Below are 24,412 nucleotides of genomic sequence, written 5' to 3'. Positions count from 1 at the left end.
GTATTTGCTCTGTATGAAAGGAGCTGCAAATTATTTTTGTTGTTATTATGATAATAATTATCATATTTTTTATTATGTGCTTGCCTTGGAAAGGCAACACATCTTACTATCCTAAATTATTATGTGCTTGCCTTGGAGAGGCAACACATCTTATTGTTGTGCATATTTTTTATTATGTGCTTGCCTTGGAGAGGCAACACATCTTATTGTTGTGCATATTTATTCTTCTTCTTATTATTATTATATTTATTATTCTGCAAATTTTTTGGCGCGCTTCTCCTCCTACAGCTTTCATTTTAGGCCCACACAATGAATTGGGAAATGTGCGGCCCCATTGGGAGAAGTGTGCTATTACTTTTCTAAGGAATCCAACATCTGGAATTCCCAAAATTCCAATTTTTTATGGCAAATTTGGCCCATTCGAATGAATGGGCAAAAACTTCCGAAGGCTCCAGCGCCCAGAGCTTTGGACCTAGGTCCACACACCAAATTAGAAAAATTTGCGTCTAGTGGAGAAGAAGCTGCTTGCGAATTTTCAAACCGATCCGACATTCCGTTTTTCCTAAATTCCAGTTTGAAGTCGAAATTTAAGACTCTATACAAACGAATGGGAGAGGTACGTAGGCTGAGCTAGAGCGGCATAGCTCGAATTCCTGAGAGTTAGAGGGAGGCAGCCCTGAAAATCGCCTAAAACTTTTTTCTTAAACTTGCTGTGCTGGCCATAATTTTAACTCCACATGCATAAATTTGGGATCAAATTGTAGGAAAAATAGTTGTGCTTTGAAAAATGTAAAGACAAAAGCAAAGTAGCTTCAACTTTTTTCATTTCGACTCTTAACGAGGCGGGAGTCCCAGCTCTCTCCCCCATTCAGTCCCATTATATCGGCAAAGCAAGTCGCGGGAGGAAAGCAGAGACACACACGTTTCCAACTCGCGTAAATCGGGCATTTTCGGGAGTTGGAAAATAATTTAACCATGGTTTAAAAGCTCAAAGCCTTAGGATTCTCGTGGTGCAATCCATTTTCTGCTCGGACTTACTATCGCGGAGAAAGATGCGGTAGTTTGACCCGTGGTTTTCGGCGATCTTGTCACCAGCGCCAGTGTCATTGCTCCTGTCTGCTTCATAGAAAGTAATTTCGGGCTCCGCCCCCATGAGCTCCAGTAGCGCAGCGGTAAACTGTCTGGCTCTCATGCTGGAGAACGGAGTTCAATTCTCCTCCTGCCAGGGTTGTCAGATTGGGCTATTTTTAATTCCGTTGGGCAGGGAACAATCACGTTGGGCGTCTACTTCAAAATTGGCCTGCTTTTGGCAACATTTGGCTGCTTATGAACTTTCAACTTTCAACACTAATTCTGCATCAAGGTAAGAAAAAATATGGAGCCTATTTGTGTGACTGTGACTGATTTACGGTAGTTAAATAAATAAATACATGAATAAATAAATAAATCTGCTGGAATGTAATACTTATCTCCAGTCTTCACCCACTCTACTGATCTCCAGTCTTAACTCTGTTTGTGACTGTATCTACATTTACATCCAAAGAGCGTGAGCTCCCTCTACTGGCAGCCCTGTAAATATATACAAAATAGATGTTATTATAGTTAATAATATTAAAATAATAATAAAAACAAAATTAGGAACATTTTTGAGATGTGTTCTAATATCCCTCAGTAATAGTCAGGTAGCATAACAACCTTTTATTTATCTATATAATTCTCTTGGGATTTTTTTGGGGAATTTTTTAATATTGAAAGCAAGGGTTATGGTGTCAAAACAAAGGCCCACAAAGGGGCACTATAAAAACTATTAAAACCAATCTTTTCATGTATAAGGAAGCCTAACAAGGTAACCAAGAGATAAGAAACACATTGGATGAAAAATAATTGTTTTTTGTTGGTATTTTATGGCTGATTTAAAACACGGGTCAAAACTGAGCCTAACACCGGGGGTGTTACCATGAAATCAACACAAGAGCAAGGTTAATTGTATATTTGAAGTTATTTACGAATCAATTTGAAAACTACATTTTCGTGGCTGTGTCTCGCCCTCTCTTCCCCCTCCCCAGTCCCCTGCTGGCCTGCACTCACATTATCAAGCCCAAACGCGCTCCAGCGCGACTGCCCCCGATATGCACGTCACATTGAAATACACACATACATTCATCATGTCTTCCTTTTAACTAACAGACGTTTTGTTTCATTTAAGGGGTGTTTATTTACCTTGACAGTTTCAGAGGTAACTTCCTCCGTCTGTGTCCAACTGACAGTCGGAGCCCCCATTCTCTTTTATTTTTATTTTTATTTTTGAATCATAATAAGAAATACCTGTTATTGTGGGACTTACCTTCAGTTGTGGTAAAGGGAGAACTGTCTATTGTGGTGATACCAGTTCTTATCACAAGAGGGCACGCTAAGACAAGAATTACAGTCCGTTCAGACGCCGTGCTCGGCTACATTCGGCTGTAATCGTCAGAAGAGTTCCGTATGCAGTTATCAACCAGGCTGCAATGTGTGCGTCTTCTGTGATGTATGATTGACAGGTAAGCAGACTGTTTAGTTTAATGGAAATGTGTGTGTGTGTGAAATAGTGTATGTGAGTGGGGTAGCGAGACATATCAAAGAGACTCACGAAGGAAATATATTATTTATTTGATGACGTGAGTAAGCTAACTGTTATGGCTAGCTCGCTCGCTAAGCGCTAATTACCCTTAGGTAGCTCCCGCGACCCGGAGCTAACGTCAGCGGACGGTGGGTGATGTTTATTATTATGGAGTGCAAAATGTAACTAATATAGTCTGCCCCCTTTACTTGATGTCGTAGCACAGTGCACATGACGGTCGCCTTTGTTTTTATTTTGATCCCCTGTTGTGTTCGTGCTCTTTACATTCGGCTGTAATCATCAGAAGAGCTGCACATTCCGTTATGAACCAGGCTGCAATGTGTGTGTCTTGTTATGTATGATTGACAGATGGAGAGTAAACTCGTCTCGACCACAACGCCCTTGTAAGCGTCGTCCTTTGCAAGTGTGCTACACTATATGACAGTCTGTGGCCAGCACCTCACGCTGTGTGTGGCCGCCTTGTTAGGTCTGCCGGATCTGGTTGATTATTATTATCAGTTGATTATTGATTGCGCAATGCCGCCGTTTGCATTAAACGATTTTGCGGAGGGAGGAGGACTGCATGATTTACGTCGTATCCACGTTCGCGTGCCCGACCGTGCATGTGCTTGTGCATGACATAACCACCGCGTGTCTTTGAGTATCACGGATGTGTGTAGAGCGGCGAGGAGAGACAGAGAGAGAAAGAGACAGAGAGGAGAGAGAGAGAGAGAGAGAGAGAGAGAGAGCAGCACGCAGCAGTTTGTTTTGAAGCTGAGGCGCGTGATATCAGAGAAACTCTAATACAGTAGACAGGCTCTGGTGATGTTGCGTGTAACCCAACATGCGCAAGGCAAGCACATTAAAGTTTCTTCAGAAACTTTCTATCCTCTAGTTTTTATTATGTGCTTGCCTTGGAAAGGCAACACATCTTATTGTTGTGCATATTTATTCTTATTATTATTATTATTATTTTTATTCTGGACACTTTTCGGCGCGCTTCTCCTCCTACAGCTTTCATTTTAGGCCCACACAATGAATTGGGAAAATGTGCGGCCCCATTAGGAGAAGTGTGCTATTGCTTTTCTAAGGAATCCGACATCTGGAATTCCCAAAATTCCCATTTTTGTGGCAAATTTTGGCCCATTCGAATGAATGGGCAAAAACTTTGAAAGGCTCCAGGGCCCAGAGCTTTGGACCTGCGTCCACGCACCAAATTAGAAAAACGTGCCTCTTATTGAGAAGAAGCAGGGTTTCGATTTTCAGACCGATCCGACATTCCGTTTTTCCGCAATTCCAGTTTAAAGTCGGAATTACACACGCAATACACACTAATGGAGTTGCACTACAGTGTCATTCCATGCATTCCTGAGAGCTAGAGGGAGGCAGCCCTGAAAAATCGCCTCAAAATGTTGTCTTAAACTTGCTCTGCTGGCCACAATTTTCACTCAACATGCATAAATTTGGGATCAAATTGTAGGAAAAATAGTTGTGCTTTGAAAAATGTAAAGACAAAAGCAAAATAGCTTCAACTTTTTTCATTGAGACTCTTAACGAGGCGGGAGTCCCAGCTCTCTCTCCCATTCAGTCCCATTATATCGGCAAAGCAAAGTCGCGGGAGAAAAGCAGAAACACACACGTTTTCTACTCGCCATTTCCTGGCATTTTCGGGAGTTGGAAATAATTTAAACATGGTTTAAAAGCTCAAAGCCTTAGGATTCTCGTGGTGCAATCCATTTTCTGCTCGGACTTACTATCGCGGAGAAAGATGCGGTAGTTTGACCCGTGGTTTTCGGCGATCTTGTCACCAGCGCCAGTGTCATTGCTCCTGTCTGCTTCATAGAAAGTAATTTCGGGCTCCGCCCCCATGAGCTCCAGTAGCGCAGCGGTAAACTGTCTGGCTCTCATGCTGGAGAACGGAGTTCAATTCTCCTCCTGCCAGGGTTGTCAGATTGGGCTATTTTTAATTCCGTTGGGCAGGGAACAATCACGTTGGGCGTCTACTTCAAAATTGGCCTGCTTTTGGCAACATTTGGCTGCTTATGAACTTTCAACTTTCAACACTAATTCTGCATCAAGGTAAGAAAAAAGTATGGAGCCTATTTGTGTGACTGTGACTGATTTACGGTAGTTAAATGAATAAATAAATGAATAAATAAATAAATATGCTGGAATGTGATACTTATCTCCAGTCTTCACCCACTCTACTGATCTCCAGTCTTAACTCTGTTTGCCCCCATCAATACCCAAAATAGTTGGCAGTGACTGTATCTACATTTACATCCAAAGAGCGTGAGCTCCCTCTACTGGCAGCCCTGTAAATATATACAAAATAGATGTTATTATAGTTAATAATATTAAAATAATAATAAAAAAAAATTAGGAACATTTTTGAGATGTGTTCTAATATCCCTCAGTAATAGTCAGGTAGCATAACAACCTTTTATTTATCTATATAATTCTCTTGGGATTTTGGGGGGAATTTTTTAATATTGAAAGCAAGGGTTATGGTGTCAAAACAAAGGCCCACAAAGGAGCACTAGAAAATATTAAAACCAATCTTTTCATGGATAAGGAAGCCTAACAAGGTAACCAAGAGATAAGAAACACATTGGATGAAAAATAATTGTTTTTTGTTGGTATTTTATGGCTGATTTAAAACACGGGTCAAAACTGAGCCTAACACCGGGGGTGTTACCATGAAATCAACACAAGAGCAAGGTTAATTGTATATTTGAAGTTATTTACGAATCAATTTGAAAACTCCATTTTCGTGGCTGTGTCCCGCCCTCTCTCCCCCCTTCCCAGTCCCCTGCTGGCCTGCACTCACATTATCAAGCCCAAACGCGCTCCAGCGTGACTGCCCCCGATATGCACGTCACATTGAAATACACACATACATTCATCATGTCTTCCTTTTAACTAACAGACGTTTTGTTTCATTTAAGGGGTGTTTATTTACCTTGACAGTTTCAGAGGTAACTTCCTCCGTCTGTGTCCAACTGACAGCCGGAGCCCCCATTTATTTTTTTTATTTTTGATTCATAATAAGAAATACCTGTTATTGTGGGACTTACCTTCAGTTGTGGTAAAGGGAGAACTGTCTATTGTGGTGATACCAGTTCTTATCACAAGAGGGCACGCTAAGACAAGAATTACAGTCCGTCCAGACGCCGTGCTCGGCTACATTCGGCTGTAATCGTCAGAAGAGTTGCTTGTGCCGATATGAACCAGGCTTCAATGTGTGCGTCTTCTGTGATGTATGATTGACAGGTAAGCAGACTGTTTAGTTTAATGGAAATGTGTGTGTGTGTGTGTGTGTGTGTGTGTGTGTGTGTGTGTGTGTGTGTGTGTGTGTGTGTGTGTGTGTGTGTGTGTGTGAAATAGTGTATGTGAGTGGGGTAGCGAGCTGGGGGGTAGCAACTGTTATGGCTAGCTCGCTCGCTAAGCGCTAATTACCCTTAGCTTGCTCCCGCGACCCGGAGCTAACGTCAACAGACGGTGGGTGATGTTTATTATTATGGAGTGCAAAATGTAACTAATATAGTCTGCCCCCTTTACTTGATGTCGTAGCACAGTGCACATGACGGTCGCCTGTGTTTTTATTTTGATCCCCTGTTGTGTTCGTGCTCTTTACATTCGGCTGTAATCATCAGAAGAGCTGCACGTGCGGTTATGAACCAGGCTGCAATGTGTGTGTCTTGTTATGTATGATTGACAGATGGAGAGTAAACTCGTCTCGACCACAACGCCCTTGTAAGCGTCGTCCTTTGCAAGTGTGCTACACTATATGACAGTCTGTGTGCGCGGCGCACCTGTCAGATCTGGTTGATTATTATTATCGGTTGATTATTGATTGCGCAACGCCGCCGTTCGCATTAAACGATTTTGCGGAGGGAGGAGGACTGCATGATTTACGTCGTATCCACGTTCGCGTGCCCGACCGTGCATGTGCTTGTGCATGACATAACCACCGCGTGTCTTTGAGTATCACGGATGTGTGTAGAGCGGCGAGGAGAGACAGAGAGAGAAAGAGACAGAGAGAGAGAGAGAGAGAGAGAGAGAGAGAGAGAGAGAGAGAGAGAGAGAGAGCAGCACGCAGCAGTTTGTTTTGAAGCTGAGGCGCGTGATATCAGAGAAACTCTAAAGTTTCTTCAGAAACTTTCTATCATCTAGTTATTTTTCTTTTTCTTTTTATTATAGTTTATTTTTCTGCAAATCCTTCGGCGCGCTACTCCTCCTACAGCTCCTACAACGTGCGTCTTATGGAGAAGAATCAGTGTTTCGATTTTCAAACCGATCAGACTTTCCGTTTTTCCACAATTCCAGTTTGAAGTCGGAATTCCAAACGCAATACACACTAATGGAGTGAGCTAGAGTGGCATTCCTGAGGGCTAGAGTGGAGCAGCCCTGAAAATTCGCCTAAAACTTTTGTCTTAAACTTGCTCTGCTGGCCATAATTTTCACTCCACATGCATAAATTTGGGATCAAATTGTAGGAAAAATAGTTGTGCTTTGAAAAATGTAAAGACAAAAGCAAAATAGCTTCAACTTTTTTCATTGAGACTCTTAACGAGGCGGGAGTCCCAGCTCTCTCCCCCATTCAGTCCCATTATATCGGCAAAGCAAAGTCGCGGCAGAAACACACACGTTTCCAACTCGCCATAAATCGGGCATTTTCGGGAGTTGGAAAATAATTTAAACATGGTTTAAAAGCTCAAAGCCTTACCTTTCTTGTGGTGCAATCCATTTTCTGCTCGGACTTACTATCGCGGAGAAAAATGCGGTAGTTTAACCCGTGGTTTTAGGCGATGTTCTCCCTGTCTGCTTCATAAACACTAATTTCGGGCTCCGCCCCCATGAGCTCCAGTAGCCCAGCGGTAAGCTTTGTGCCTATTTGTGCTGGAGAGCAGAGTTCGATTCCCCTCCTGCCAGGATTGTCTGATTGGGCAGTTTCCGCCCAATTGGGCTATTTTTAATTCCGTTGGGCAGGGAACAATCACGTTGGGCGTCTACTTCAAAATTGGGCTGCTTTTGGCAACATTTGGCTGCTTATGAACTTTCAACTTTCAACACTAATTCTGCATCAAGGTAAGAAAAAATATGGAGCCTATTTGTGTGACTGTGACTGATTTATGGTAGTTAAATGAATGAATAAATGAATAAATAAATAAATGAATAAATAAATAAATATGCTGGAATGTGATACTTATCTCCAGTCTTCACCCACTCTACTGATCTCCATTCTTAACTCTGTTTGTCCCCATCAATACCCAAAATAGTCTAGTTGGCAGTGACTGTATCTACATTTACATCCAAAGAGCGTGAGCTCCCTCTACTGGCAGCCCTGTAAATATATACAAAATAGATGTTATTATAGTTAATAATATTAAAATAATAATAAAAAAATGTATGAACATTTTTGAGATGTGTTCTAATATCCCTCAGTAATGGTCAGGTAGCATAACAACCTTTTATTTATCTATATAATTCTCTTGGGATGTTTTTTTTTGAATTTTTTAATATTGAAAGCAAGAGGTATGGTGTCAAAACAAAGGCCCACAAAGGGGCACTACAAAAATATTAAAAACCAATCTTTTCATGGATAAGGAAGCCTAACAAGGTAACCAAGAGATAAGAAACACATTGGATGAAAAATAATTGTTTTTTGTTGGTATTTTATGGCTGATTTAAAACACGGGTCAAAACTGAGTCTAACACCGGGGGTGTTACCATGAAATCAACACAAGAGCAAGGTTAATTGTATATTTTAAGTTATTTACGAATCAATTTGAAAACTACATTTTCGTGGCTGCTGGCCTGCACTCACATTATCAAGCCCAAACGCGCTCCAGCGCGACTGTCCCCGGTATGCACGTCACATTGAAATACACACATACATTCATCATGTCTTCCTTTTAACTAACAGACGTTTTGTTTCATTTAAGGGGTGTTTATTTACCTTGACAGTTTCAGAGCTAACTTCCTCCGTCTGTGTCCAACTGACAGCCGGAGCCCCCTTTTAGTTTTTTATTTTTATTTTTATTTTTGATTCATAATAAGAAATACTTGTTATTGTGGGACTTACCTTCAGTTGTGGTAAAGGGAGAACTGTCTATTGTGGTGATACCAGTTCTTATCACAAGAGGGCACGCTAAGACAAGAATTACAGTCCGTCCAGACGCCGTGCTCGGCTACATTCGGCTGTAATCGTCAGAAGAGTTCCGTAAGCCGATATGAACCAGGCTGAAATGTGTGCGTCTTCTGTGATGTATGATTGACAGGTAAGCAGACTGTTTAGATTAATGGAAATGTGTGTGTGTGTGTGAAATAGTGTATGTGAGTGGGGTAGCGAGACATATCAAAGAGACTCACGAAGGAAATATATTATTTATTTGATGACGTGAGTAAGCTAACTGTTATGGCTAGCTCGCTCGCTAAGCGCTAATTACCCTTAGCTAGCTCCCGCGACCCGGAGCTAATGTCAACAGACGGTGGGTGATGTTTATTATTATGGAGTGCAAAATGTAACTAATATAGTCTGCCCCCTTTACTTGATGTCGTAGCACAGTGCACATGAAGGTCGCCTTTGTTTTTATGTTGATCCCCTGTTGTGTTCGTGCTCTTTACATTCGGCTGTAATCATCAGAAGAGCTGCACGTGCGGTTATGAACCAGGCTGCAATGTGTGTGTCTTGTTATGTATGATTGACAGATGGAGAGTAAACTCGTCTCGACCACAACGCCCTTGTAAGCGTCGTCCTTTGCAAGTGTGCTACACTATATGACAGTCTGTGTGCGCGGCGCACCTGTCAGATCTGGTTGATTATTATTATCGGTTGATTATTGATTGCGCAATGCCGCCGTTCGCATTACACGATTTTGCGGAGGGAGGAGGACTGCATGATTTACGTCGTATCCACGTTCGCGTGCCCGACCGTGCATGTGCTTGTGCATGACATAACCACCGCGTGTCTTTGAGTATCACGGATGTGTGTAGAGCAACGAGGAGAGAGAGAGAGAGAGAGAGAGAGAGAGAGAGAGAGAGAGAGAGAGAGAGAGAGAGAGAGAGAGAGAGAGAGAGAGCAGCACGCAGCAGTTTGTTTTGAAGCTGAGGCGCGTGATATCAGAAAAACTCTAATACAGTAGACGGGCTCTGGTGATGTTGCGTGTAACCCGACATGCGCAAGGCAAGCACATTAAAGTTTCTTCAGAAACTTTCTATCCTCTAGTTATTATTATTATTTTTCTGGACAAATTTCGGCGCGCAACTCCTCCTACAGCTTTCATTTTAGGCCCACACAATGAATTGGGAAAATGTGCGGCCCCATTGGGAGAAGTGTGCTATTACTTTTCTAAGGAATCCAACATCTGGAATTCCCAAAATTCCAATTTTTGTGGCAAATTTGGCCCATTCGAATGAATGGGCAAAAACTTTCGAAGGCTCCAGCGCCCAGAGCTTTGGACCTAGGTCCACACACCAAATTAGAAAAATGTGCATCATGTGGAGAAGAAGCTGCTTGCGAATTTTCAAACCGATCCGACATGCCGTTTTTTCGCAATTCACGAAAAACAGCTCATGAAACAGAACTAATGGCCGAGGCTCAAAGTGGTACGTAGGAAAGTAGAGCGACGTGCCTGAGCACCTAGAGCGAGGCAGCCATGAAAATTCGCCTGAAACCTTTGTCTTAAACTTGCTGTACTGGCCACAATTTTCACTCAACATGCATAAATTTGGGATCAAATTGTAGGAAAAATAGTTGTGCTTTGAAAAATGTAAAGACAAAAGCAAAGTACCTTCAACTTTTTTCATTTCGACTCTTAACGAGGCGGGAGTCCCAGCTCTCTCCCCCATTCAGTCCCATTATATCGGCAAAGCAAAGTCGCGGCAGAAAAGCAGAAGCACACACGTATTCTACTCGCCATAAATCGGGCATTTTCGGGAGTTGGAAAATAATTTAACCATGGTTTAAAAGCTCAAAGCCTTAGGATTCTCGTGGTGCAATCCATTTTCTGCTCGGACTTACTATCGCGGAGAAAGATGCGGTAGTTTGACCCGTGGTTTTCGGCGATCTTGTCACCAGCACCAGTGTCATTGCTCCTGTCTGCTTCATAGACAGTAATTTCGGGCTCCGCCCCCATGAGCTCCAGTAGCGCAGCGGTAACCTCTCCAGCCTCTCATCCTGGAGAGCGGAGTTCAATTCTCCTCCTGCCAGGATTGTCAGATTGGGCTATTTTTAATTCCATTGGGCAGGGAACAATCACGTTGGGCGTCTACTTCAAAATTGGGCTGCTTTTGGCAACATTTGGCTGCTTATGAACTTTCAACTTTCAACACTAATTCTGCATCAAGGTAAGAAATAATATGGAGCCTATTTGTGTGACTGTGACTGATTTACGGTAGTTAAATGAATAAATAAATGAATAAATAAATAAATATGCTGGAATGTGATACTTATCTCCAGTCTTCACCCACTCTACTGATCTCCAGTCTTAACTCTGTTTGTGACTGTATCTACATTTACATCCAAAGAGCGTGAGCTCCCTCTACTGGCAGCCCTGTAAATATATACAAAATAGATGTTATTATAGTTAATAATATTAAAATAATAATAAAAAAATTATGAACATTTTTGAGATGTGTTCTAATATCCTTCAGTAATAGTCAGGTAGCATAACAACCTTTTATTTATCTATATAATTCTTTTGGGATTTTTTGGGGCATTTTTTTAATATTGAAAGCAAGGGTTATGATGGGTTATCAATTTGAAAACGAACTTTGTGGCTGTGTCCCGCCCTCTCTCCCCCCTCCCCAGTCCCCTGCTGGCCTGCACTCACATTATCAAGCCCAAACGCGCTCCAGCGCGACTGCCCCCGTTATGCACGTCACATTGAAATACACACATACATTCATCATGTCTTCCTTTTAACTAACAGACGTTTTGTTTCATTTAAGGGGTGTTTATTTACCTTGACAGTTTCAGAGGTAACTTCCTCCGTCTGTGTCCAACTGACAGCCGGAGCCCCCATTTATTTTTTTATTTTTGATTCATAATAAGAAATACCTGTTATTGTGGGACTTACCTTCACTTGTGGTAAAGGGAGAACTGTCTATTGTGGTGATACCAGTTCTTATCACAAGAGGGCACGCTAAGACAAGAATTACAGTCCGTCCAGACGCCGTGCTCGGCTACATTCGGCTGTAATCGTCAGAAGAGCTGCGTCCGATATGAACCAGGCTGCAATGTGTGCGTCTTCTGTGATGTATGATTGACAGGTAAGCAGACTGTTTAGTTTAATGGAAATGTGTGTGTGTGTGAAATAGTGTATGTGAGTGGGGTAGCGAGACATATCAAAGAGACTCACGAAGGAAATATATTATTTATTTGATGACGTGAGTAAGCTAACTGTTATGGCTAGCTCGCTCGCTAAGCGCTAATTACCCTTAGCTTGCTCCCGCGACCCGGAGCTAACGTCAACAGACGGTGGGTGATGTTTATTATTATGGAGTGCAAAATGTAACTAATATAGTCTGCCCCCTTTACTTGATGTCGTAGCACAGTGCACATGACGGTCGCCTTTGTTTTTATGTTGATCCCCTGTTGTGTTCGTGCTCTTTACATTCGGCTGTAATCATCAGAAGAGCTGCACGTGCGGTTATGAACCAGGCTGCAATGTGTGTGTCTTGTTATGTATGATTGACAGATGGAGAGTAAACTCGTCTCGACCACAACGCCCTTGTAAGCGTCGTCCTTTGCAAGTGTGCTACACTATATGACAGTCTGTGTGCGCGGCGCACCTGTCAGATCTGGTTGATTGTTATTATCGGTTGATTATTGATTGCGCAATGCCGCCGTTCGCATTAAACGATTTTGCGGAGGGAGGAGGACTGCATGATTTACGTCGTATCCACGTTCGCGTGCGCGACCGTGCATGTGCTTGTGCATGACATAACCACCGCGTGTCTTTGAGTATCACGGATGTGTAGAGCGGCGAGGAGAGACAGAGAGAGAGAGAGAGAGAGAGAGAGAGCAGCAAGCAGCAGTTTGGTTTTGAAGCTAAGGCACGTGATATCAGAGAAACTCTAATACAGTAGACGGGCTCTGGTGATGTTGCGTGTAACCCGACATGCGCAAGGCAAGCACATTAAAGTTTCTTCAGAAACTTTCTATCCTCTAGTTATTTTTATTATTATTATTTTTCCGCAAATTTCTTCGGCGCGCTACTCCTCCTACAGCTTTCATTTTAGGCCCACACAATGAATTGGGAAAATGTGCGGCCCCATTGGGAGAAGTGTGCTATTACTTTTATAAGGAATCCAACATCTGGAATTCCCAAAATTCCCATTTTTGTGGCAAATTTGGCCCATTCGAATGAATGGGCAAAACTTTCGGAGGCTCCACAGAGCAGAGCTTTGGACCTAGGTCCACACACCAAATTAGAAAAATTTGCGTCTTTGGGAGAGGAAGCTACCTGCGAATTTTCAAACCGATCCGACATTCCGTTTTTACGCAATTCCGGTTCGAAGTTGACGCAATACACACTAATGGAGAGAGCTAGAGTGAGTGACGTCACACTTAGAGTGAAGCAGCCCTGAAAAATCGCCTGAAAATTTTGTCTCAAACTTGCTGTACTGGCCACAATTTTCACTCCACATGCATAAATTTGGGATCAAATTGTAGGAAAAATAGTTGTGCTTTGAAAAATGTAAAGACAAAAGCAAAGTAGTTTCAACTTTTTTCATTTCGACTCTTAACGAGGCGGGAGTCCCAGCTCTCTCCCCCATTCAGTCCCATTATATCGGCAAAGCAGAGTCGCGGGAGGAAAGCAGAAACACACACGTTTCCAAATCGCCGTAAATCGGGCATTTTCGGGAGTTGGAAAATAATTTAAACCATGGTTTAAAAGCTCAAAGCCTTAGGATTCTCGTGGTGCAATCCATTTTCTACTCGGACTTACTATCGCGGAGAAAAATGCGGTAGTTTGACCCGTGGTTTTCGGCGATCTTGTCACCAACACCAGTATCATTGCTCCTGTCTGCTTCATAGAATGTAATTTCGGGCTCCGCCCCCATGAGCTCCAGTAGCGCAGCGGTAACCTCCTCGCCTCTCGTGCTGGAGAGCGGAGTTCAATTCTCCTCCTGCCAGGATTGGCAGATTGGGCTATTTTTAATTCCGTTGGGCAGGGAACAATCACGTTAGGCGTCTACTTCAAAATTGGGCTGCTTTTGGCAACATTTGGCTGCTTATGAACTTTCAACTTTCAACACTAATTCTGCATCAAGGTAAGAAAAAATATGGAGCCTATTTGTGTGACTGTGACTGATTTACGGTAGTTAAATAAATAAATAAATAAATAAATAAATAAATCTGCTGGAATGTGATACTTATCTCCAGTCTTCACCCACTCTACTGATCTCCAGTCTTGGAGATCAGTGACTGTATCTACATTTACATCCAAAGAGCGTGAGCTCCCTCTACTGGCAGCCCTGTAAATATATACAAAATAGATGTTATTATAGTTAATAATATTAAAATCATAATAAAAAAAAATTATGAACATTTTTTAGATGTGTTCTAATATCCCTCAGTAATAGTCAGGTAGCATAACAACCTCTTATTTATCTAAATAATTCTCTAGAAAACTATTAAAACCAATCTTTTCATGGATAAGGAAGCCTAACAAGGTAACCAAGAGATAAGAAACACATTGGATGAAAAATAATTGTTTTTTGTTGGTATTTTATGGCTGATTTAAAACACGGGTCAAAACTGAGCCTAACACAGGGGGTGTTACCATGAAATCAACACAAGAGCAAGGTTAATTGCATATTTTAAGTTATTTACGAATCAATTTGAAAACTACATTTTCGTGGCTGTGTCCCGCCCTCTCTCCCCCCTCCCCAGTCCCCTGCTGGCCTGCACTCACATTATCAAGCCCAAACGCGCTCCAACGCGACTGCCCCCGATATGCACGTCACATTGAAATACACACATACATTCATCATGTCTTCCTTTTAACTAACAGACGTTTTGTTTCATTTAAGGGGTGTTTATTTACCTTGACAGTTTCAGAGGTAACTTCCTCCGTCTGTGTCCAACTGACAGCCGGAGCCCCCATTTATTTTTTATTTTTATTTTTGATTCATAATAAGAAATACATGTTATTGTGGGACTTACCTTGTGCATTGTGATAAAGGGAGAACTGTCTATTGTGGTGATACCAGTTCTTATCACAAGAGGGCACGCTAAGACAAGAAATACAGTCCGTCCAGACGCCGTGCTCGGCTACATTCGGCTGTAATCGTCAGAAGAGTTCAGCATTCAGTTATGAACCAGGCTGCAATGTGTGCGTCTTCTGTGATGTATGATTGACAGGTAAGCAGACTGTTTAGTTTAATGGAAATGTGCGTGTGTGAAATAGTGTATGTGAGTGGGGTAGCGAGACATATCAAAGAGACTCACGAAGGAAATATATTATTTATTTGATGACGTGAGTAAGCTAACTGTTATGGCTAGCTCGCTCGCTAAGCGCTAATTACCCTTAGCTTGCTCCCGCGACCCGGAGCTAAAGTCAACAGACGGTGGGTGATGTTTATTATTATGGAGTGCAAAATGTAACTAATATAGTCTGCCCCCTTTACTTGATGTCGTAGCACAGTGCACATTAAGGTCGCCTTTGTTTTTACGTTGATCCCGTGTTGTGTTCGTGCTCTTTACATTCGGCTGTAATCATCAGAAGAGCTGCACGTGCCGTTAGAACCAGGCTGCAATGTGTGTGTCTTGTTATGTATGATTGACAGATGGAGAGTAAACTCGTCTCGACCACAACGCCCTTGTAAGCGTCGTCCTTTGCAAGTGTGCTACACTATATGACAGTCTGTGTGCGCGGTGCCGGCTCGGTGTTGGCCAGCACCTCACGCTGTGTGTGGCCACCCGAGGGGTGGACTACGAAGCAGGTTCAGTGGGTTAGCGAGGTATGTTGAGTCTAAAGCCAGGCTTTCCTGTATCACGAAAGTGGCTCTCTTTTAACCCGGCTAGATCACCATGGTAACTTATGCTTAACTCATAACCTGGTCCCGACCAGGTTATGAGCTAAGTTTAACCCCGTCCGGCTATAAAAGCGGCACTATCTCACCCAGGTGAAATGACGAAAAGTAATTTTTGTCCGGTGTTTGGTGGCACATATGCACAATGCAGGTATACTATTAGTGGTGCACAGACTTCACGTTTGTTATAGTAGGCTACTTTTTTTTTTTTTTAAAGGAAACCCCTTATAACGGTGACTGTAACGGCATGATGATTGGACGGGAGCAGCCAGTGGTGATTCAAACGCACTCCAAACGCCACTTATTTCGATTTAGAAAGAAAGATTTAACAAAAAAGGAGCAAACAAACATCAACCGAAATGGCTCCATAATTCAAGTTAAACTTCAAATGTAACGAACAATTATCTGAAACTACTGACAAGTGGCTCTAAGCAGCGTAAATAGTGGTCAAAATTGTCATGTAACCATGGTAACCACCGCCTGCTCCGTCCGACACTGCTAGACTCACCCACACACACCTTCAGTCACCTGACTTAACCTCAGGCTTTACCTCCAATTCCTAGGCAACACTCCCATAAGGCTACTGAAGTTACATATTTCTAAACTAAAATTCATAATACTGAATGAATATTGCAGCAATGATTTAAAATGGCTATAACAGTGACAGAATCCCCAACCTTTGTGCTTCCTTTGAAATGAATCGCCAGCTCTCCTCTCTCGCCTTATTTGCGGCCACAGTGTTGCTCTTAGCATTCATTTTATTTTTGAAATTTTCATAGCTTTCCATGAGGACAAGCTGCTCCTCTTGCGTGAACTATGCAGCCCGTGAACGGTCCATTTTTCACGGAAGTAGAATCATATGATGCCAAAACGCCCCCTTTTCTGTGAATGCGCACAGAGCACAAAGCTGACAGCCGGGCTTAACAAACCTTGATGATAACCGCCGTCGTGATACCACTTAACTTTGACTCGAGCTTTAGGTTTTGTTGAGCCTGATAGTGAACACAAAGCCTGGCTATATTGAGCCTCCTTCGTAGTACAGCCCTCTGGTTAGGTCTGCCGGATCTGGTTGATTGTTATTATCGGTTGATTATTGATTGCGCAATGCCGCCGTTTGCATTACACGATTTTGCGGAGGGAGGAGGACTGCATGATTTACATCGTATCCACGTTCGCGTGCCCGACCGTGCATGTGCTTGTGCATGACATAACCACCGCGTGTCTTTGAGTATCACGGATGTGTGTAGAGCGGCGAGGAGAGACAGAGAGAGAGAGAGAGAGAGAGAGAGAGAGAGAGAGAGCGCAGCACGCAGCAGTTTGTTTTGAAGCTGAGGCACGTGATATCAGAGAAACTCTAATACAGTAGACGGGCTCTGGTGATGTTGCGTGTAACCCGACATGCGCAAGGCAAGCACATTAAAGTTTCTTCAGAAACTTTCTATCCTCTAGTTATTATACTACTATTATGGTTGTGGTGAATATTAGTATTGCTGTTGTTGTTGTTATTAATATTACTGTAGGCTATTTACCTTTCAGACCTGCTTTTATTTTCTAAAAGAAATATCCCCCGTGCTTTCTGTCCAAATCTCCTGAAGCAAACTGTCTGTGATGTTCCGCCCAGCCGTTAAACAAACAAACAAACAAACAAACAAACAAACAAACAAACAAACAAACAAACAAACAAACAAACAAACAAACTCACCTCATGTTGAGTCCGACCTTGTCGCTGGAAGCTGAAACCAAAGTTTCCTGTGAACGCGTGGACGCCCCGCAGGCAGGAGGAGCGGCGGCCGACGGCGCAGCCGCGATCTTTAACATGGTGAGGATGAGGATGATGAGGATGAAGGTGACGAGGAGGAGCAGCAGGAGGAGCAGGAAGAGGATGATGATGATGATGATGATGATGATGATGACTTGGCGGATTCAAAAGCAAAAGTGAAGAGACGATGCAGTTTCTCGATGAAGGGACAGAATCGTTTCCAGAGAAGAGAAAGTGGGCCGTCAGCAGGCCGCGGGATGAAGATGATGAGGAGGATGAAGATGAGGATGAAGATGCTGACTGGTCCGCGTGAAGGAGCCGCAGCCTCATCATTTTCGTTTGGTTGATAAATCGCGCTGAGTGCACTCCATGTTCATGTCGGTTCTGTTTATTAATAGTAATTATTACATGAAAATAGCTACACATGTTTATATTGAATTAACTTTGTTGTTGTTGTAGTTGTTGTTGTTGGTAGTAGTAGTAGTAGTAGTAGTAGTAGTAGTAGTAGTAGTGGTGGTGGTAGTAGTAGTAGCAGTAATGTAGGCTAATGGCAATTTCTTGTTTTCCTTCCTACATGTCCACTCTTGCCATCACATCCACAGGAGGAGCGTTGGTGATGTTCACGCAGACTCAGAAGGCCTGGGTCCGGTCAGTCCTCGTGTGTTTACTTGGTTTATTGAAGAAACTCCGATATTACATGACACACCAGCTCCTGTCCATCCCTCCTCCCTCAGCTCTGCTGAAAACCTGTGTCCCTCCTCCTTCCTGTGCCCACCTCTTCCTGTCACCTGTGCCCAACATATGTCCTGTATCCAATCACTGCCACCATGGAAAGTCTAAAGATAAAAAATAACAAAAAACAATAATACGCCAACACTAAATTAAACTGCTCCTACAAGTAATACTAGCAGTTATAGTAGTAGCAGAAGTTGTTGTAGTAGTAATAGTTGGAGTAGTAGTAGTAGTAGTAGTTGTAGTAGTAGGAGTAGTAATAATAGTAGTAGTAGTAGAAGTAATAGTAGTAGCAGTAGTAGTTTTAGTAGTAGTAGTAGTAGTACCAGTAGTAGTACTAGTAGTAGTAGTAGTAGGCCTAGTTGTAGTAGTAGTAGCAGTAGTAGTAGTAGTAGTTTTAGTAGTAGTAGCAGGCCTAGTTGTAGTAGTAGTAGCAGTAGTAGTAGTAGTAGTAGTAGTAGTAGTAGTAGTAGTAGTAGGCCTAGTTGTAGTAGTAGTTTTAGTAGTAGTAGTAGTAGTAGCAGTAGTAGTAGTAGTAGTACTACTACTACTAGTAGTAGTAGTAGTTTTAGTAGTAGTAGCAGTAGTAGTTTTAGTAGTAGTAGTAGTAGTAGCAGTAGTAGTACTACTACTAGTAGTAGTAGGCCTAGTTGTAGTAGTAGTAGCAGTAGTAGTAGTAGTAGTTTTAGTAGTAGTAGTAGGCCTAGTTGTAGTAGTAGTAGCAGTAGTAGTAGTAGTAGTAGTAGTAGTAGTAGTAGTAGCAGTAGTAGTAGTAGTTTTAGTAGTAGTAGTAGTAGTAGAAGTAATAGTAGTAGTAGTAGCAGTAGTAGTAGTAGTAGTAGTAGTAGTAGTAGGCCTAGTTGTAGTAGTAGTAGCAGTAGTAGTAGTAGTTTTAGTAGTAGTAGTAGTAGTAGTAGTAGCAGTAGTAGTAGGCCTAGTTGTAGTAGTACTAGCAGTAGCAGTAGTAGTAGTTTTAGTAGTAGTAGTAGTAGTAGTAGTAGGCCTAGTTGTAGTAGTAGTAGTAGTAGTAGTAGTAGTAGTTTTAGTAGTAGTACCTAACCGTGTAGATGCTGTCCTGTCACTGAAACGTGTGTTCTGTGTTTTCTGTGTCACAGCGCCTCCTGCTGGCTCATTGACTTTTTGCTGCAGTTGATTGGCAGCTCAGTCTGAGTGAATGCTGTGTTCTGATCGGCTGGCAGGTGTGTGTTGGTTTTGGACACACACACATACCATCAACATGCGTGTGTGTGTATGTGTGTGTGTGTGTGTGTGTGTGTGTACAGTTTACACTTGTGAATGTGGAATTTAACAAGAAGTAAAATTAAATCAATAAAAGTATTATCATCTGTGTTACTACAAACACAGCGACCAGACAGAAAATATTAAACAAAACAATAAAAAAAAATGTTGTTTTTTTAATTATTTATTTCTTCACACATCATCATCACCATGACATATTTTGACTTTCCTTCACCTGCTCCACAGCCACACAGGTACATTTACAGGTTCACACCTGTGACCTGTGTCACTCTAACAAATAAAAGTTCCACTGGTTAGAACCTGTGGATGCACTAACATTAGACTCTTTCACTGCGTGCGTGCGTGTGTGTGTGTGTGTGTGTATGTGTGTGTGTGTGTGTGTGTGAAGTCTCCCGAGCTGCAGAAGAAAACAACAAAGTATAAACAACAGTGTGACCTTCAGTGTGAACTGTAAACAGACCTGTGCAGAACATGTAGAGAACATGAACACATAGAGAACATGCAGAGAACATGTAGAGAACATGCAGAGAACACATAGAGAACATACAGAGAATATAAACACATAGAGAACATGCAGAGAACATGTAGAGAAGTAGAGAACATGCAGAGAACATGTAGAGGACATGTAGAGAAGTAGAGAACATGCAGAGAACATGAACACAGAGAACATGCAGAGAAGTACAGAACATGCAGAGAACATGCAGAGAACATGTGGAACCTCTCAGGGTATGGGAGTGCAGCTGCACCAGCAGCTGATCACATGAAGCAGAGAGCAGCCAGCAGGTGGCGCTGTGACACAGAAAAACACATTGACTGACAGGACAACGTCTACTTTGTTAGTCAATAATAACAGTGAAGATGAAGATGATGATGATGATGATGATGATGATGATGATGATGATGATGATAAGTGCTGTTGCATGGCGCGCTGTGAGACGCTTCACATCAGAAACAAAATCCAGCAGCAAAAAGTTCTGAACAGTGAAGACATCAGATCAGATCAGATCAAATCAGATCAGATCAGATCAGATCAAATCAGATCAGATCAAATCAAATCAGATCAAATCAGATCAAATCAGATCAGATCAGATCAGATCAGATCAGATCAGATCAGATCAATGAATCAGTAAAAGCAGAAACCCGTGTGGGAGCTCAGACTGGAGCAGCATCTCATCTGCGCTCTGCAGAGCCACAGGACCCGGCGTCCCGTCCACACGGAGCGGACAGGAGGACCCTCCGTCAGGTCCACGTTTCTCTCTGTTTGAGCCTGCAGGTGAGGTGGAAAACAGGTAAAAATGACAAGGTGCAGGCTGAGTGTGTGTGTGTGTGTGTGTGTGTGTGTGTGTGTGTGTGTGTGGAGAGAGCTGACGGGTTGCCAGGTTGGAATGCTTCCTGTTGGTTGTGTAAGCAGCGGGTGTGTGCTGTGTTGGGTCTGCGCGGGGGGGATGGAGGCAGCGGGACCTGGCAACCCCCGTGTCGCTGGCAGGATGCGCTCCGTTAGCCTGCCCGCTAGCAGCTAGCAGCTAACAGCTAGCAGCGTCGAGTTAGCCGCCGTCAGGCCGGACAGCACCGGAAGTTATGATTAATTTTTCACAAAATAAAAGCATGATAACGTCATAAAGCAAAAACAAAGTGAAAACGTAAAATATAATAATAATAATAATAATAATAATAATAATAACAAAATAAAACTGAAGCCTCTTTAGAAGCGACTTGTGAGGATGGAAAATCTTGATGTTTTCGTTGTTGTTGATGTTATTTATTGACGCAGCAGATTCAGCTCAGTCTAACTCTGTGTGCTTTATCGATGTGCAAAGTAAATAAAAAGGTGCATGGCTTTACAGAGAAAGTTACAGCTCACAGGGCCCGCCCCAGCTTTAAGGGGCCTTCTGGGGGCCCTGGGCAAGATTTCGCTCCGGGCCCCCAACCAGTCAATTTTATTATCGAAAAATATCCTGAAAAATCTGGAAAACTGTCTGGAAACTGTCCTAGCTGAAGGAGCAAACAGAAGCCGAGCTGCAGGGATGTTGTCAGCTGTTTGGTGAGTGAACCTATGTTACCACAAACACAGCAACCAAATATTATTCTTCTATAGAAAAGAGCAAAATCTGACAAAAAGCTGTTAAACCTGTAAAATAATTCACATCCTCCCACAGGTACATTCACAGGTTTAGGGTTAGGGTTAGTCCCACTGGTTAGAACCTGTGGATCAACTTAAACTTAACTTCTACCATGTTTGTTAGAAGTTTAAGGCCCAACATTTTTTTCCAGTCAATACTTCTAACAAAATGACGCCAATAAATAAAATCGACACCGTCCTAAAATAATCACCTAACTCATTTTTTGTCAAAAATGATTTTTTTTTTTTTTTTTTTTTTGGCCTAAATCATCTCCTCTTGATGCTGGCCACCTCTGGTAAAATCACCAGCATCCTCAGTTGAACAGATCATGCCATTCTACCCCTGAATCATGTCAAAACTGTGACTTAGGCAATTTTATTTTGTCTAAGTCAAAAGAAAATGTGACTTAGGCAATTTTACGTTATTTAGACTATTTTAGTCTATTTTAAGCGTTTCAAGATGGCAGCGGTATCAAGAAGAAAGAAAATTTTCTCTGCAATTTAAGTTATTTCAATGATCCAGGGCTCATCCCCAATTGGTAAGTGATGAGATTTAGTATAACACTGGCATATAACGTATTACAGTTGCCTAAGTCAACAAAGGCACGTTCAGAAATTTGCCCAAGTCATTTATTTCTGTTATGTTACCTAATTGACTGACATTGTTTTTAGTATGTCAGTAGTCATCTTTTTATAACTTTTTGGAGTGAAAGTATCAATAAATATCATACAGTTAATTTTTGGTGAAGTTTTTTGTGTCTCCTGAAAAACCTGAAACAATGACTTAGGCTATTATTTTAGGAAGGTGTCGAAATGATGCTCTTATTTTGAAGGTCCCACCCTCGGTAAAGCTGGGCCGGAAGTGTGCGTGGTTCCTGCGCCGAACTTCACGCCGTGTCTGTCAGTCGCTCGTTTCTTTTTTCCTCTCGGAGGCGCATCGGGGAGATTTTCTCTCCGCTTCTCCGCGTCCAACCACGGCGTCTGCGGCGCGGCGCGGCGCGGGGCCGGGAGCAGTCGGACCGGGTCAGCACGCCGTCTGGACGGCTGGATCGGCTCTCGGGTTGAGATCGCGGATGGTTTAGTGTCCAGGCGGGGGAGCTGGACGCCCGGGGCCCGGAGCGGCAGAGGGGACGAGGCCCCGCCGCTGCCTGGTTTTGACCCAGAAAACAGCACCGACGGCCGGGCTGGCTGTCAACTAGCAGGCCGGCTAGCCGCTTAGCACGTCTCCGCTCACCGCTACCACCCAGTGTGGCAGAATAAAGGGATTTCCCTCCACTTGGACCGGTTCGTGTGGATATTAACTATTAAAAGGATTACATTTTGTTGTAAAACAGAAGTGAGAAACAAGAGTGACCCCCGCTTGGAAGTGAGGATCTTGCCGGGAGCTGGCGGCCAGCTAGCTGCGGGCTAGCCGTGCCAGCTCGCCTCTCTCCGGGCAGCGCGACACACAGACTCCCCGGGCTGGGAGGAGGAGGAGGACGGGCAGCGGTTCTTTCCACAGGAGGCCTCGGTTCTTTCTCATCATTTGTGGACAGCGTCAGAGAGCCGAGGCACCGAGGATGGCTGCCATCATCAAGGAGATAGTGAGCCGGAACAAGCGGCGGTACCAGGAGGACGGCTTCGACCTGGACCTCACCTGTATCCTTTTTGTCCGGTTCTCGGTTCATGCTGAGGCTTAGCTTGGCCCGGCGAGCCAGCTGGCGTCGACGATGACTCAAAATACGTCGGTTTTAACGCATCTCTTGATTATCGGTGGACATAACCTCCCAAAGAGCTTTAATTATGACTATGACTCTTCGTTTCGGCGCACATCTCAACACAGTAAGCAGCGCTTGTTTCAGTTAAATCTGTTCTTCTAGCTGCGGTTCGCCTGCTCTTCCTGCGTCCGTCTTCCATCCAGCACACAGCGGAATACATGTTAAAAGGCAAGAGAAATAACAGAAAAACAGGGTTGCACGGTTGATAATGTGGGCCGAAATGTCCAGAGGGCGTCTGTCGACCTGGAACACACAGTTAGTTGTGTTTTATTTTGACGCATGTTTACATATTAGCATGGCAGCCTTAATATGCAATATTTTTCAGTGAAGGTTTGTATGAGCGCTGGCTCCGTGCAGCAAAAGCAGCTTGATCACGGCTTGGCCGCCGTGCCCGGGCCGCCTTCTCTAACCCGGCACCTGGAGCAGCAGTTTGGGGCTAAGTTGTGCCCGGGCAGGCTGGTCAGGGGCCTCAGGAGCCCCGGGAGCTCCAGGAGCCCCGGGTCTGATGCTGCATTTGCATCAGTGCGGTAACAGGTGCTAACCGGCTAGGCTAGCAGAGTGACAGCGGTTGTATTGGCGTTGCATCAGCAGACAGGAGAGCCAGGCAAGGTTATTACAGCTGAGTGGAAACACACACACACACACACACACACACACACACACACACACACACACACACACACACACACACACTGCACTGAGATGAACCAGAGCTGGAGTGTTTCACTGAACTGAAATTAAATTAATAATCACTTCCTTTCTGAATAAGTCACATCATTAAAGGAGTCGAGGTGCAGCCACGGAGCTCACAGCCTCAGCGCTGACAGCAGCAAAAAAAAAAAAAAAAAAATCTCAGGTCCTCCTGTCAGATTAACGCACATTCGCTCAAATCCCAGAAATGAAAATAAATAAAACTAAAAGTCAAAACTTGAACTATATGATATGGGCCAAAAAAAAAAAAAAAAATCTCAATTTCTCAGATATTGTCACTGTCACATGATTCACATTTTTTTTGGGAATGCTAATTTTTGCATTCTAATTTTCGTTTTCTCTGAAAAAAGCTATTAAAATGACGAGTTATGTGTTTAACCTTGTGTTGAATAAAAAAAGAAGTAAATTGAATAAACATCATGGAATTT

The 24,412-nt window shown here is 43.1% G+C and overlaps 1 protein-coding gene across 3 annotated transcripts in view; it reads left to right on the top strand.

Annotated features, from left to right (window-relative positions):
* The first annotated feature begins 11,826 nt into the window (after window positions 1-11,826).
* Window positions 11,827-24,412, top strand: part of ptenb (phosphatase and tensin homolog B) — a 34,556-nt gene continuing 21,970 nt past the window's right edge. Inside the window, exons 1-2 of one of the 3 annotated variants that reach the window (XM_030078004.1) lie at window positions 11,827-11,875; window positions 18,008-18,213. In XM_030078004.1, coding sequence (XP_029933864.1) covers window positions 11,865-11,875; window positions 18,008-18,213 — 217 coding nt within the window. In that variant the 5' untranslated portion in view covers window positions 11,827-11,864. Of the gene's footprint in view, window positions 11,876-14,941; window positions 14,976-18,007; window positions 18,214-22,369; window positions 23,155-24,412 lie in introns of those variants that run through there. The other 2 variants (XM_030078003.1, XM_030078005.1) reach the window with 2 other exon arrangements.

Source organism: Myripristis murdjan, chromosome 19 (genome assembly GCF_902150065.1).
Source record: "Myripristis murdjan chromosome 19, fMyrMur1.1, whole genome shotgun sequence".
NCBI classification, from domain to species: Eukaryota; Metazoa; Chordata; class Actinopteri; order Holocentriformes; family Holocentridae; genus Myripristis; species Myripristis murdjan.
This window is presented reverse-complemented; position numbering and strand designations above follow the sequence as displayed.